This window comes from Engystomops pustulosus, chromosome 2 (assembly GCF_040894005.1).
Source record: "Engystomops pustulosus chromosome 2, aEngPut4.maternal, whole genome shotgun sequence".
Classification (NCBI taxonomy): Eukaryota; Metazoa; Chordata; class Amphibia; order Anura; family Leptodactylidae; genus Engystomops; species Engystomops pustulosus.
The window spans coordinates 26,593,986-26,610,257 of NC_092412.1; the positions used below are offsets into that span (position 1 = coordinate 26,593,986).

The following is a 16,272-nucleotide window of genomic DNA, read 5'->3' on the forward strand; positions in this document are numbered from 1 at the left end:
TCCATATAGCCAGGTGCACCTGAGGCTCATTTGCATAATTTTAAAAGCCTTTTTTTGTAAAAACCAGGACATTAGAAGCTTAAAGAAGTGCAGATCCCGCCTGAGGGGGCATGCACCTGTATGTCAGTGTGCTTGGTCTACAATCCTTTATCTTGGTGGTAGACGTCCTTTAAAGCTACTTCTGGGGTGTAGTGCCCATAACTGTTCTCTGAAAGGAGGACAACTTATTTGCCGTAGACCAGTCTATCCAAAAGGCAGGCCAGTTCCCAGTCTCCTGAGGCAGGAAAGACGATAAGTAAAAGCGCAATCAATAAGATAAGTGACTACAATGCGTCTTAGAAGGGCGGCTACGCGGTCTTCTTCCTCCGAGTGACTCCACATAATCTGTATAAGCAGCTAAAGGCGACACTCCAGGGAATCCATTTAATAAAGTAGATAGCGAGCTAAGAGAGTGGCGCACAATTCTCCTCAGAAATCCTGTCCGCAGCCTAACCCCAATATGACACTTGAGAAGAGAGATAATGAAGTGGGCCAGGCAGCCGGGAACGTCTTTACTCTCTGCTACATCAAATCTCTGCAAGATTGCCACAAAATGAAGAAATACATCAGCCGACGTACACAAGACCACACAGCACGATCCATGTTATCAACTCAACTGTGCTGCATGTCTAAATGACGAGGGTACCTTCCCGATATACAATAATGAACATGTGTTACAACATAGAACAAGCAAGAGAATGAGATTGAGCTGCAATTGATTTTTTTTTTCTAGCCCCTACAGTTGCTGAGATATCAGTCCCAGCATCTGACCATTAAAATCCACTCTACTGTCAGAGAGGAGGTGCTGGAAGGGGGAGTTTGTTATGCTAACAAATGTAAAATATGTTACATATGGTAAAGCCTTGCCCTGCACTGTGATGGCAGATACATCATGAGGATTAGGCTGGTGGACAAAACGACACTAGGTCTGACCTGGTGTAGTTTTTAGAAAAAAAAAAATCTGAAAATTCATTGGTAATTGGTAAATGTTTGTTGATTTTTAAACATTGTGCAGTCCACCGGTGGCTGTGCACCTCCACGCCCACAAGTCATGGAGTAGTCGCTGAAATAATCACAATTTCTTTCAGTACACAAGAAATTTCCATTATATCAGTGATTCTACTCCAAAAAACGAGAGAAGATTATCATAACACATGCCCCCTCCTCTGCTCCAGCACCTCCTCTATGACAGTGCAGGGGACTACAATGGTCAGATACTGGGACTGATATCTTGGCAACCGTGGGGGCTAGAAAGAAAAATTCAAAGTGTCCATGAATTTGTGTAGCAGTCTCTACCTCATGTTATGATTATATATGTTTATCACCACCTAAGTAAGAATCTGAAGTCATCACAATGCTGGAGCCAGGAGCTAAAAAAAGGCGCTAGAATATATATTTTTTTCCTCTGTCCCTCCCTGTGTGGAACCATCAACAAATTATAAAATACTGTGTTACATAAAAAAAACCCCTCTAAAATACTTAATAGAGATGAGCGAACACTAAAATGCTCGGGTACTCGTTATTCGAGACGAACTTTTCCCGATGCTCGAGTGCTCGTCTCGAATAACGAACCCCATTGAAGTCAATGGGAGACTCGAGCATTTTTCAAGGGGACCAAGGCTCTGCACAGGGAAGCTTGGCCAAACACCTGGGAACCTCAGAAAAGGATGGAAACACCACGGAAATGGACAGGAAACAGCAGGGGCAGCATGCATGGATGCCTCTGAGGCTGCCTAATCGCACCATTATGCCAAAATTATGGGCAACAGCATGGCCATGACAGAGTGACAGAATGAAGCTAGATAGTATCTAAAACATGCAATAATTGACCCTGACACTATAGGGGACGGCATGCAGAGGCAGCGGCAGCAGGCTAGAGAGTGGCATGGCGACATACCCTAAATGGACTCAGGCTTCAAACCAATGGGTGGCAGAGAGGAACCAAAGGAGGTGAGCAAGAAGCGCTCAAATAATATCGGTAAATGATAAAAGTTTGCCAGTATATTTTGTGGATAACACAGCAGGGTGGCGACAAAGTTAACAACTTTGATGTGGAATCCATGAAAACAACCCAAATTTGTGCCTGACACACCTCGTTTGATAAAGGGACGATGTATGGAGGCAGCTATATGGACGACTTTTGGAGGTAGCAATGGAGACAACGTGTGGAGGCTGCTATGGAGACAATTTAATTTGGATAGTGCCTGTATGTGGCAGTCCCAAAAATTTTTCAAACCAGAGGAGCAGGTAGGTGGCCCTCCAGAAAAATGGAATAGATTGAGTGCCTGTATGTGGCAGTCCCAAAAAGTTTTCAAACCAGAGGAGCAGGTAGGTGGCCCTCCAGAAAAATGGAATAGATTGAGTGCCTGTATGTGGCAGTCCCAAAAAGTTTTCAACCAGAGGAGCAGGTAGGTGGCCCTCCAGTAAAATGGAATAGATTGAGTGCCTGTATGTGGCAGTCCCAAAAAGTTTTCAAACCAGAGGAGCAGGTAGGTGGCCCTCCAGAAAAATGGAATAGATTGAGTGCCTGTATGTGGCAGTCCCAAAAAGTTTTCAAACCAGAGGAGCAGGTAGGTGGCCCTCCAGTAAAATGGAATAGATTGAGTGCCTGTATGTGGCAGTCCCAAAAAGTTTTCAAACCAGAGGAGCAGGTAGGTGGCCCTCCAGTAAAATGGAATAGATTGAGTGCCTGTATGTGGCACTCCCAAAAATTGTTTAAAACAGAGGACCGGGTAGGTGGCCCTCCAGAAAAATGGAATACATTGAGTGCCTGTATGTGGCACTCCCAAAAATTGTTTAAAACAGAGGACCGGGTAGGTGGCCCTCCAGAAAAATTAATTGCATAAAGTACTATAGCAAGAGCCAGTGGGCCCTGTCAAAAAATAGCCAGTTTCCTCTGCTTTACTGTACAAAGAGGAGGAGAAGGAGGAAAATGAGGAGGAGGAGGAGTGGATCAATTATTCAGGTTGAGCTTCCTTCACCTGGTGGAGATTGGAAATTCTGAGAAATCCAGCCTTTATTCATTTTAATAAGCGTCAGCCTGTCAGCGCTGTCAGTCGACAGGCGTATACGCTTATCGGTGATGATGCCACCAGCTGCACTGAAAACCCGCTCGGACAAGACGCTAGCGGCAGGGCAGGCAAGAACCTCCAAGGCGTACAGCGCCAGTTCGTGCCACATGTCCAGCTTTGAAACCCAGTAGTTGTAGGGAGCTGTGTGATCATTTAGGACGATGGTATGGTCAGCTACGTACTCCCTCACCATCTTTCTGTAAAGATCAGCCCTACTCTGCCGAGACTGGGGACAGGTGACAGTGTCTTGCTGGGGTGACAAAGCTGGCAAAAGCCTTGTAAAGCGTACCCTTGCCAGTGCTGGACAAGCTGCCTGCTCGCCTACTCTCCCTCGCTACTTGTCCCGCAGAACTACGCACTCTGCCGCTAGCGCTGTCAGAAGGGAAATACTGTTTCAGCTTGTGCACCAGGGCCTGCTGGTATTCATGCATTCTCACACTCCTTTCCTCTGCAGGGATGAGAGTGGAAAGATTTTGCTTGTACCGTGGGTCCAGGAGAGTGAACACCCAGTAATCGGTGCTGGAATAAATTCTTTGAACGCGAGGGTCACGGGATAGGCAGCCTAGCATGAAATCTGCCATATGCGCCAGAGTACCAACGCGTAAGAATTCACTCCCCTCACTGGCCTGACTGTCCATTTCCTCCTCCTCCAACTCCTCCAACTCCTCTTCTTCTGCCCATACACGCTGAACAGTGAAGGACTCAACAATGGTCCCCTCTTGTGTCTCGCCAACATTCTCCTCCTCTTCCTCCTCATCCTCCTCCACCTCCACCTCCTCCGATATGCGCTGAGAAACAGACCTGAGGGTGCTTTGGCTATCAACAAGGGAATCTTCTTCCCCCGTCTCTTGTGACGAGCGCAAAGCTTCCGACTTCATGCTGACCAGAGAGTTTTTCAACAGGCCAAGCAGCGGGATGGTGAGGCTGATGATGGCGGCATCGCCACTGACCATCTGTGTTGACTCCTCAAAGTTACTCAGCACCTGACAGATATCAGACATCCACGTCCACTCCTCATTGTAGACTTGAGGAAGCTGACTGACCTGACTACCACTTCTGGTGGAAGTTGACATCTGGCAGTCTACAATCGCTCTGCGCTGCTGGTAAACTCTGGATAACATGGTCAGTGTTGAATTCCACCTCGTGGGCACGTCGCACAACAGTCGGTGAGCGGGCAGTTGGAGGCGGCGCTGCGCTGCCCTGAGAGTGGCAGCATCTGGGCTGGACTTCCTGAAATGCGCACAGATGCGGCGCACCTTCGTGAGCAAATCAGACAGATTGGGGTATGTCTTGAGGAAACGCTGAACTATCAGATTTAACACATGGGCCAGGCATGGCACATGTGTCAGTCTGCCGAGTTGCAGAGCCGCCACCAGGTTACGGCCGTTGTCACACACAACCATGCCTGGCTTCAGGTTCAGCGGTGCCAGCCACAGATCAGTCTGCGCCGTGATGCCCTGTAATAGCTCTTGGGCGGTGTGCCTTTTGTCGCCTAGGCTCAGCAGTTTGAGCACCGCCTGCTGTCGCTTAGCGACGGCACTGCTGCTGTGCCTAGAGCTACCGACTGATGGCGCCGTGCCCACGGATGGTAGTTCGGAGGAGGAGGTGGAGGAGGGGTGGGAGGAGGAGGAGGCATAGTAGGCCTGAAACACCTGGACCGAGGTAGGCCCCGCAATCCTCGGCGACGGCAGTATATGACCAGCCCCAGGGTCAGACTCGGTCCCAGCCTCCACCAAGTTAACCCAATGTGCCGTCAGCGATATATAGTGGCCCTGCCCGGCAGCACTCGTCCACGTGTCCGTGGTCAGGTGGACCTTGTCAGAAACGGCGTTGGTCAGGGCATGGGTGATGTTGTCTGACACATGCTGGTGCAGGGCTGGGACGGCACATCGGGAAAAGTAGTGGCGGCTGGGACCGAATACCGAGGGGCGGCCGCCGCCATGAGGTTGCGAAAGGCCTCGGTCTCTACTAGCCTATAGGGCAGCATCTCCAGGCTAAGCAATCTGGAGATGTGCACATTAAGGGCTTGGGCGTGCGGGTGGGTTGCACTATATTTGCGTTTCCGCTCCAGCGTCTGGGGTATGGAGAGCTGAACGCTGGTGGATGCTGTGGAGGATCGTGGAGGCGACGATGGGGTTTTTGTGGCAGGGTCCTGGGCAGGGGGCTGACTATCAGCTGACACAGGGGAAGGAGCAGTGGTGTGCACGGCCGGAGGTGAACGGGCTTGTTGCCACTGAGTGGGGTGTTTAGCATTCATATGCCTGCGCATACTGGTGGTAGTTAAGCTAGTAGTGGTGGAACCCCTGCTGAGCCTGGTTTGGCAAATGTTGCACACCACAGTCCGTCGGTCATCCGGTGTTTCCTTAAAGAACCTCCAGACTTCTGAAGATCTAGCCCTCGCCACAAGAGCCCTCACCACGGGAGCTTCACTAGTTGACACATTTGGCGCTGATGCACCAGCTCTGGCCCTGCCTCTCCGTCTGGCCCCACCACTGCCTCTTCCAACCTGTTCTGGTCGAGGACTCTCCTCCGTCTCAGAAGCACTGTGTTCACCCGGCCTCTCAACCCAGCTTGGATCTGTCACCTCATCATCCTCCGATCCCTCAGTCTGCTCCCCCCTCGGACTTCCTGCCCTGACAACAACTTCCCCACTGTCTGACAACCGTGTCTCCTCATCGTCGGACACCTCTTTACACACTTCCACTACGTCAAGAAGGTCATCATCACCCACAGACTGTGACTGGTGGAAAACCTGGGCATCGGAAAATTGCTCAGCAGCAACCGGACAAGTGGTTTGTGACTGTGCGAAGGGTCCAGAAAACAGTTCCTCAGAGTATGCCGGTTCAAATGCCAAATTTTCCTGGGAGGGGGCAGACTGGGGGGGAGGAGGCTGAGGTGCAGGAGCTGGAGGAGTGGCGATTTCGGTGACATGGGTGGACTGCGTGGAAGACTGACTGGTGGACAAATTGCTCGAAGCATTGTCAGCAATCCACGACATCACCTGTTCGCACTGTTCTGGCCTCAACAGTGCTCTACCACGAGTCCCAGTAACTTCAGACATGAACCTAGGGAGTGTAGCTCTGCGGCGTTCCCCTGCTCCCTCATAAGCAGGTGGTGTCTCACCCCGCCCAGGACCACGGCCTCTGACCCCTGCAGTAGTTGGACGCCCACGTCCCCGCCCTCGTCCTCTACCCCTAGCCCTCGGGTTAAACATTTTTAAAATGAGAGTTATAACTTTAATTTTTTTTTTACTTTTTTTTGTGTTTTTTGTTTTTTTTTGTGTTTTTTTGTTTTTTTTTGTGTTTTTGAGTTTTTAAAACCAAACGATGCTATCCTATTGCTATGGCTATTTTCTAGCCAAGTATGAAAGCACACTACTATGCCAGATGAGATGACACTGAGTTATTAAACAAAATAAACGTAAAATAAAAAAGGACAAATGGCAGACTGTGCCTAATTGAAATCCAACCCCTACTAAATTTTCCCACTTCGGTCTTTGCTATGGATATGTGCGTCACTAAGCGCAAAACACAGCGGTCGCAAGTCTCACTACAAATTGCTCAGAATTGGCTAGTACATGCACTGCAGCAAGTACAGCCACCAGCAGATCAACCAGAAATCAAATATATAGAACGCTACTGTAGGCGTAAGTAAGCTGTTTGGATTCTCCTATGGCTATTTTCTAGCCAAGTATCAAAGCACACTACTATGCCAGATGAGATGACACTGAGTTAGTGCCTAATTGAAATCCAACCCCTACTAAATTTTCCCACTTCGGTCTTTGCTATGGATATGTGCGTCACTAAGCGCAAAACACAGCGGTCGCAAGTCTCACTACAAATTGCTCAGAATTGGCTAGTACATGCACTGCAGCAAGTACAGCCACCAGCAGATCAACCAGAAATCAAATATATAGAACGCTACTGTAGGCGTAAGTAAGCTGTTTGGATTCTCCTATGGCTATTTTCTAGCCAAGTATCAAAGCACACTACTATGCCAGATGAGATGACACTGAGTTAGTGCCTAATTGAAATCCAACCCCTACTAAATTTTCCCACTTCGGTCTTTGCTATGGATATGTGCGTCACTAAGCGCAAAACACAGCGGTCGCAAGTCTCACTACAAATTGCTCAGAATTGGCTAGTACATGCACTGCAGCAAGTACAGCCACCAGCAGATCAACCAGAAATCAAATATATAGAACGCTACTGTAGGCGTAAGTAAGCTGTTTGGATTCTCCTATGGCTATTTTCTAGCCAAGTATCAAAGCACACTACTATGCCAGATGAGATGACACTGAGTTAGTGCCTAATTGAAATCCAACCCCTACTAAATTTTCCCACTTCGGTCTTTGAGGTGGATATGTGTGCCACTAAGAGCTAAACACAACGGTAGCAAGTCCCCCTGCTAATTCCTCACAAAATGGTACTAGATGCAAATAAAAAAAAAAAAAGTAGAACGTTATTGTAGCCCTAAGAAGGGCTGTTGGGTTCTTTGAGAATCACTCCTGCCTAACAGTAAGCTAATAGAACACCCTAACGCTTTCCCTGACCAGCAGCAGCTCTCTCCCTAGCGGCATCCAGACACAGAATGATCCGAGCAGCGCGGCCAGCGGCTAGTCTATCCCAGGGTCACCTGATCTGGCCAGCCAACCACTGCTATCGACGTGTAAGGGTACCACGTCATGCTGGGTGGAGTGCAGAGTCTCCTGGCTTGTGATTGGCTCTGTTTCTGGCCGCCAAAAAGCAAAACGGCGGGAGCTGCCATTTTCTCGAGCGGGCGAAGTATTCGTCCGAGCAACGAGCAGTTTCGAGTACGCTAATGCTCGACCGAGCATCAAGCTCGGACGAGCATGTTCGCTCATCTCTAATACTTAACAGAATATGCATAAATCTACGTACAATAACTGGTTGAATATGGAAGCGTATGGTGTGACTCCGATCCCGCCAGCGATACAAAGGCTGACCTCATAGTTCAAGGCTTCTTCCGATGGGCTTCCGAAAGGTCCATCTATATAAATCCTGCAAAAAATTAAAGAGCGTTTATTAGATCATCTGGTCACATCTATTTTTAATTTTGATCAATTATTAGAATATTCACAATTGTGACATTGCTGTATATATCAAATAACTATTATGTATGACATGAACTGTACTAGAATATGTAGAATTTGCCCTTTGCTGTACCACATAGAGAAGGGTAATGGCTACCATAAAATGGATATAGGTACCGAATCCATGAGAACCAATGGGGGTCATTTACTAAGGGCCCGATTCGCGTTTTCCCGACGTGTTACCCGAATATTTCCGATTTGCGCCGATTTTCCCTGTATTGCCCCGGGATTTTGGCGCACGCGATCGGATTGTGGCGCATCGGCACTGGCATGCACGCGACGGAAATCGGGGGGCGTGGACGAACGAAAACCCAACGGATTTGGAAAAACCGCCGCATTTAAAAAACAAAAAGTGTTGTGGAGCTTGCACTTACCTTCACTAGGAATAGGCCAGAGAACTTGAGTGCATTCCGTGGAACTTCAGCGCAGCAGCCCCACATGGTGGACGCCGAATCCACCGCAGAGAACGCGACGCTGGATCGCTAATGGACCGGGTAAGTAAATCTGCCCCAATGTAAATCAATCAATGTAAAGTAAATCAAGCTCCGCAACACTTTTTGTTTTTTAAATGCGGCGGTTTCCGGCCCGAGAAAACGTGAATCGGGCCCTTAGTAAATGACCCCTAATGTCTTCTATTCTGGTTAGTGCTCCGAGTCTAGGATCACACATCCACAGACCAATGTCTAGGGATTAGGTATAATTTTGTATACTGAGCAGAAGCTTTTATTTAATTTCGAGAAAAACAGAAAGACTAAAGCTATTCACTAACATGTAGACAGACAGAAAGAAAATCAAATAGACAAATTTGCTACAAAGTCATGTGAAAATGAGAAGCGAAGAGTCATTTTTTCTCTGAGATGAGTCAAGTTTAGAGGCTGAAGATGGAATGCAAAAATTTACTTTAGTCACCCCTATCTTCAGTTCTATAGTTTCTATAAACATAAAGCTGGGAAAGACATAGTTGGAAATGTGAGCTTCAGATACTGTGCAAGGGGCTGCTACAAGGTCAGCAATGCACAACTCGTCATGTCCTGTTGAGCTACTTCCTGCAATGTCAGGCCGAGGAGCCTGGGGTTTCTCTGTAAGTGTACAATAGAAAAATATATCTAAAGTATATTGTTTGCCGTATGTACATATGTGTATTGTGTGTTCTATATATGTGTGTAGGATATATATTATTTAACATATACAACATGCATAGCTGTCCCAGATTCGTAGGGAAATTCACGTTTTTCAGGGCCATCCCGCCACCCCGGATGGTTGGGAGTTTGTCCCAGTTTGCCCCACTGTTTCCAGCACATCTCCAGTAAGAAGAGTAGCTGCTAGGGGAGGGAGGTAAACTATGATGGAGAGCTTCTGCTGGAGAGAACTGCTGGAGGGGGCGCATTATGATGAGAAGCTGTTGGAGGGGGGACACACTATGATGGGGGCTGAGAAAAAATAAAGCGGAGCCTGAAATTAGGCGGATATGGGTGAGGCACTGAGGGGGAACTATACTGTGTAGAGGTGTAGTAAAGGGCAGGGCAAAAGGCGCTGATGGGGGAAAAAAAGGTTGATTTCGGCACCATGATCCACAGCAATAAATGACGTCATTTAATTGCTGCAAAGCAAAAAACGTCTTTCTGCAGCAAATTTATTCTTCCCTGTGTGTACAGGATTGTCATAAATGCCATAGAAAAAAAAGAAAGGAATAAAGGAGAAAGGAAGGAAAACAGAGAAACAGGAAGGAAGGAAATAAGAAGCAAATGTAAAAGGAGGATGGTGCAAAAAAGAATAAATAATAGAGGAAGAAGCTGAAAGGCAGAAAGTTAGGAAATAACAATAATTATTCTTTGTATATAGCGCACACAGATTACGCAGCACTGCAGAATGTTTGCCAAATCAGTCCCTGTCCCCAATGGGGCTCACAATCTAATCATCCTACCAGTATATTTTGGAACATGGGAGGAAACCGGAGGACCCAGAGGAAGTAGGATAAAAACATAGAAGGGAGGAAGAAAAAGAAAACAGGAAACAATAATAAAAAAACGAAAGTGAAAGGAGACAATGGGCCACATTTACTAAGCTCTGTGTACCAGTTTTCTGTGGGACTTTGCAAGTTCTTTTCTGTGCAAACTGCACCACGTTTCTGCCGCCTGTGACACAATGGTGGTGCGCATGACACTTTGTGATGCACACTGACTATTCTTCATGTGACACAAATTTCGCCACTGAAGAAGGATGTTCTGTTGCTCCGTTGAACCGTGTGACAGATTTATCATGCAAAGTCCGTCAGAATTGTGTTGAAGAACAGGTGCCTGAAATCCTTGATCTGGCGCCCCCTGCACACTACACAGGACACTGCACATAGTACACACTGCACTGTTCTTAGTAAATGTGCCCCAATGAGCAAACAGCAACACATAAGAGACGAGGTAAGAAGAGATACATGAGGAAGTAAAATAGTAAGAAATAAACAGGGAGAAACAATAAGAAAGGAATTTAAAGCAAAGAGGCAAATGAAGAAAAAAAGAAAAGGCAAAAGAGAGAAGGGAACAAAATAGATAATAACACAGGAGGAGCTACAGAAAAGGGAAAATAAAGAAGAAAACAAAAATTGAAAAAGAAAGGGAAATGACTACTGATGAGGGGACCCAAACCGGCAAATCCCTACACGTGAGAAGAAGAAAGAATTGAAAAATGGAAGCAGATTGGAAAAATAAGACCAACAATATATAATAATAATAATTCTCTATTTATACAGTGCACACAGATTACATAGAACTTGCCAAATCAGTCCCTGTCCCCAATGGGGCTCACAATCTAATCAGCCTACCAGTATGTTTTTGGAGTGTGGGGGGAAACTGGAGGACCTGGAGGAAACCCATGCAAACAGAGAGAGAACATACAAACTCTTTACAGATGTTGACCTGGATGGGACTTGAACCCAGGACTCCAGCGCTGCAAGGCTGTAATGCTAACCACTGAACCACTGTGCTGCCCCATAGGATAAAGGATGACTAGAGCTGGAATCTTGTTATGAAGAACTAAACGCAAGTAAAAATATTTGACATGGTTTCTTTCCTCACATTTTTCTTTCTTCTCTCCATCCTTCCAGCAGATTAACAATGAAATAAATACAATGGGGGTCATTTACTAAGGGCCCGACTCGCGTTTTCCCGACGTGTTACCCGAATATTTCCAATTTGCGCCGATTTCCCCTGAATTGCCCCAGGGTTTTGGCGCACGCGATCGGATTGTGGCGCATCGGCGCCGGCATGCACACAACGGAAATCGGGGGGCGTGGCCGTACGAAAACCAAACGGATTCGGAAAAACCGCCACATTTTTTAATAAAAAATCTGTCGCGGAGCTTGCACTTACCTTCACTCAGCCCGGCTCGGTGAACTACAGCACGTTCCGATGCTTTTCAGCGCAGCAGCACCACCTGGTGGACGGCGGAGGAACTACCTCAATAAATCCCGGCCGGACCCGAATCCAGCGCAGAGAACGCGCCGCTGGATCGCGAATGGGCCGGGTAAGTAAATCTGCCCCAATGTATCTCTCCAGTAATACGTAACAGGTCCTGCTCAGCGTCCAGCGTTCACTATGAGGCCGGTGACCTGTGCTCCCTGCGCGCTGACCCTTCCCTAAGTGGGTAATATGTTACCTAGTGACAGGGCAGAGCCCTCCTGTATATACATTATAAAGACTGATATCAGCCAATCCACTAACATGAAATTTCTATCCTGTTATAATATTGCAAATTCTTTTTATCCAATAATCTATTTTTTCAATCAAAAGTGGCGTGTCAGCGCAGATGAGAGGACAAACAAGAATATAAATGGGCCGCTTCGCTCTTATCTGGGAAGTTAATGAATGGCATATTGGTATTCGCGCCTTTGGGAATAAAGAACATTACGTGTAAGTTCCGCCGCGCGCCTTGTGTAAGCGGCAGACAGCTGCGCCGCTTGTGTTTGCTTGCATACAGAATATGTATGATAGTAGAAAGCAATGGTAAAAGCACACAGACAATAGCCAATGTTCAGCACTGAAACGCTGTCACTATTTTAAAAATGTTGCTTATGGGAGCAGGAAAACATATATAAAAATTTGAAGTCACAGATAGTGCTGGATCCTCATCTCTCTCAGTAACTGATGTAGGGAATGACATTGTCAATCCCTGTAAATTATTTTGGTACATATAGTAGTGGCTCCCTGTCTCTCTCCCTGTAAATTATGTAGAAACTGATAGTACTAGTTCCTTGTCTCTACCTGTATATTATGTAGGCACTGATAGTAATGACTCCTTGTCTCTCCCCATAAATTATGTAGAAACTGATAGTACTGGTTTCCTTGTCTCTCCCCGTAAATGGTGAGGCTACTAATAGTAATGACATACTATCAGCTGGAGGAACTTCAAAGATAATCCGGTCCACATCTTCTCACTATTCCTTCAGTCCCAAGCTGCCAAGAGTTTATAGGTGCCAGGGATCCAAAGTTACAGTTCCTATAATCCAGGACGTATCTTATACATGCTTGGCCACTGAGGTGCCATCCTGTGAGGGCATATGAGATACTTCCTTGGTGATTAAAGGGTTGCAATAGCACTGAGATGAGTAAATCTTGACTTGCGTGGAACTACAGTTAGATTCTTTTGAGTCCTGTCTGGTGAACTCTGTGTTGAGTTTGAGTGCCCACAGAGAGCCATAGGTTCGTCACCAAGGCATCCCTTCAACAGAGCTGAGTGGGGCAACAAATTCTAGTTGTGATCGATTTAGAACATTCACTTCTTTGAAGACTAAATTCCCAAAACAAATACAGTAAACAAAAAATAACTGGAAAACATTCCTTGAGATTGCATCTAAGAAATGGAGAACATATGCGAGAAGTTAGAAGAAGTAAAGTAGTACAATGAAGATGTGTGAAATAAACAGGCTGTGGGCTGCTGGGAAGGGATGACAGTTTACTTGACAACTAGCGGTTCCATCTGTGCCGAGCAGACGATGACAAGCAATGGATAGGGGAAGACTTCTTCAGGAAAGCACAATCTTATTGTAATGAAGAACCTACTCAGATGGGAAGTTTCGAGGAGTTGTATATTCATGTCTTCTTCACTCTTGGATTCCAATGGTGGTACCACAAGTTATCACCCAGAGTCACACTACTGGGACCCTCATGGAGAAGCAGTGGGACCCCCAATATTTCTTCCCAAACTTTATGTTCTCATGATCCGGTAACTAATGTGACAGATCAGGAGGACATACAGTGCTTAAATAATATCAACATGCGGTGTCCAAAAACACTAACATGGAAAGACCAACTACTACCAATAGACAGTGCTCAAATAATGGCAACATACTGTATAGTGATAGTATAAAACCAACATACATTGACCAAATAATACCAACATACAGTGACCAAATACAGTCCCAGATCCAGTGAGATAGCCCCAGTTTTTGGGCTGCATTCTGCTGTCCTGCCTGGGCATTAACAGAGTTGATTACAGTGATAACGCAGAGAGCCCGCAGCCTGTATTTCTGCTGTGTGTAGCAGAGCCGGCAGGCGCCACGTGATGATGTCATCCGCCTGACGACTTCATAGGAGCTGCTGTAGGGGAACAGTGACAGGTGAGTAAATGGGCTTTATTATTTCACTGTGGGGGCAAAATAAGAGGTGGAGCAGCTGGGGGGGGGGGCAAAATAAGAGGGGAAGCTGCTGGGGAAGGCAAAATAAGAATGGGAGCTGCTGGGGGGGGGGGCAAAATAAGAATGGGAGCAGCTGGGGGAGGCAAAATAAGAGGGGGAGCTGCTGGGGAGGCAAAATAAGAGGGGGAGCTGCTGCAGAGGTAAAATAAGTGGGGGAGCTGCTGGGGGAGGCAAAATAAAAGGGGGAGCTGCTGGGGGAGGCAAAAAAAAGGGGGAGCTGCTGGGGGAGGCAAAATAAGAGGGAGAGCTGCTGGGGGTCAAAATAAGAGGGGGAGCTGCTGTGGAGGTAAAATAAGAGGGGGAGCTGCTGGGGGTCAAAATAAGAGGGGGAGCTGCTGGGGGAGGGGCAAAATAAGAGGGGAAGATACTGATACTAGGGGAGGTAAAATAAGAGGTGGAGCTGCTGGGGGAGGCAAAATAAGAGGGGGAGCTGCTGGGTGAGGCAAAATAAGAGGGGAAGCTACTGCGGAGGCAAAATAAGAGGGGGAGCTGCTGGGGAGGCAAAATAAGAGGGGAAGCTGCTGCGGTGGCAAAATAAGAGGGGAGCTGCTGGGGGAGGCAAAATAAGAGGGGAGCTGCTGAAGTCACACTGGTCACAATTGTTCCTTTTACCACCCAAATTTCAGACAAAAAGTGATTACCCTAAGTTGAGGCTGCAGTGGGAATTATTTTAGTAACATTGGTATGTAGATGGGAGTCCTATGCACATTCTCTTCATGTTATAAATAGCTGACGATATGGGAGAGATTTCCTCGTGTCATTCGCTCCGGCCGCACCATGGAGACACTTTTTTTTATTGTGTAATTATTAGATTGACCCCCTGAGTGACCAACGAATGATGACTGCAGCACGTACAACCTTCCTGCTACATCCTGACTTTGCTTTCGTCTCGCAGAACCATTAGTCATCAGACACATCAATATTCATGGCTGTTGTCTTCACATTTTTATGCATATTTCTATTTTTTGTCATTTTTCTTATTTCACTGGCGGCTTTCCAAATGTGATGTAACTTGTACATTTCAGGCTGCAGAATATCTTCTCTTCATCTTCTCTCATCTTCCGGAGAGAAGACTTAATAGGTCTACTTCAGTCTAGGTGGCCTTTGATAACCTCATCCTGGTTGGCCATGGATGGGTTTGAGTAATGTGTGTTCATGAAGAGTAGCCTAGAGAGTAGCCATAGATATTACACAGTGGTTGAGGTTCCTCAAGTTTCTTGTGGAACCACATGTCGTCTCAGTTGAACTCTTCCCTAACTCCCCATTGAAGTTCATCAACCCAAGAACTCTACCTTCTCCTCAACCTCATCTGTCCTCATATTCATCTGCCTTCTCTCTAACATCATCTGTTAGGGTGAAGAGTTTGCATGCCTTCGTATAAAAGACAGAGGCCTTAGATGTGTTTATCCACAGATTTCGATCAGTTTGGTTGTGTTTGAGGGCCTCCCAATTCTACTCAAAGGCAGATGTTTGAAAAGATTCATGTTGGGAACTAGAATTTTTTTCTGCCCAATCTTTTTTTCTCAGGTTGATATTCTCAGGTCCAAGTTGAGCAATTTACCTGACATTGGGTCAATGTCAAAGGGTTTTCCCACTGTGCCAACAGACTGGATGGTTCCGCTTTGGATTTCTCCCAAGGCTGTTATTGGAATTACCCTGTTGGTTTTCAAACTTTAACCTGTGAGTAGACTTCATTGTGACAGGATAGATCTCAGAATAATCATGATACCGAGGACACCTGGACCAGACTGGTCAGAAGATTCCAATGCCAAGCATCAGGGGGTCAGGCAGAGAGTAGCCAGAGACAGGTGGAAGTAATGGCAGGGGGAGGTCAAGCAGGATCTAGATCCAAGCCAAAGGTCAGAGTGGGCAGCTAGAGTTCGGAGTCAGATCAAGATAGAATCATCCCCAAGAATAAGTATCAGAATCAGAATAAAGCTGTAGAGTTGAGCAACAAAACCAACATCATGAACATAGAAGTCAGAATCCCATCGAGCAGACTAAGACAGTGATGGTGAACCTTTTGGAGACAGAGTGCCCAAGCTACAACCAAAACCTACTTGTATGTCGCAAAGTGCCAACATGACAATTTGAGCAGTAACTTATTGATCCCTGCTGTAGCACAGGTTTTAATTATATTGGTGTCCCGAGTTAAGCAAAACAATAGAAAGATGGAAAAATTTGGATTGTAGCTTCCCTCCAGGGAACAAGAGCTCAAATGACAATCCATCTCTATCCACACCTTCTCGCTCCTCCTGTAGCCCTGGCAGCCAAGGATGTCACTTTAAAATAGCGCTGAGCATGCCACGTCCTGGGCTCTTTTGGACCACTGGAGAAAGCCTTGAGTTGTATCTGGCAAACTC

General features: G+C 46.6%; 1 protein-coding gene across 2 annotated transcripts in view; it reads right to left on the reverse strand.

Moving 5' to 3' along the window:
* Window positions 1-16,272, reverse strand: part of NOX4 (NADPH oxidase 4) — a 151,739-nt gene that overhangs the window by 11,316 nt on the left and 124,151 nt on the right. For both annotated transcript variants that reach the window (XM_072134091.1, XM_072134090.1), the window contains one exon: window positions 8,012-8,131. In XM_072134091.1, the coding sequence (XP_071990192.1) occupies window positions 8,012-8,131 (120 nt within the window). The remainder of the gene's footprint in view (window positions 1-8,011; window positions 8,132-16,272) is intronic.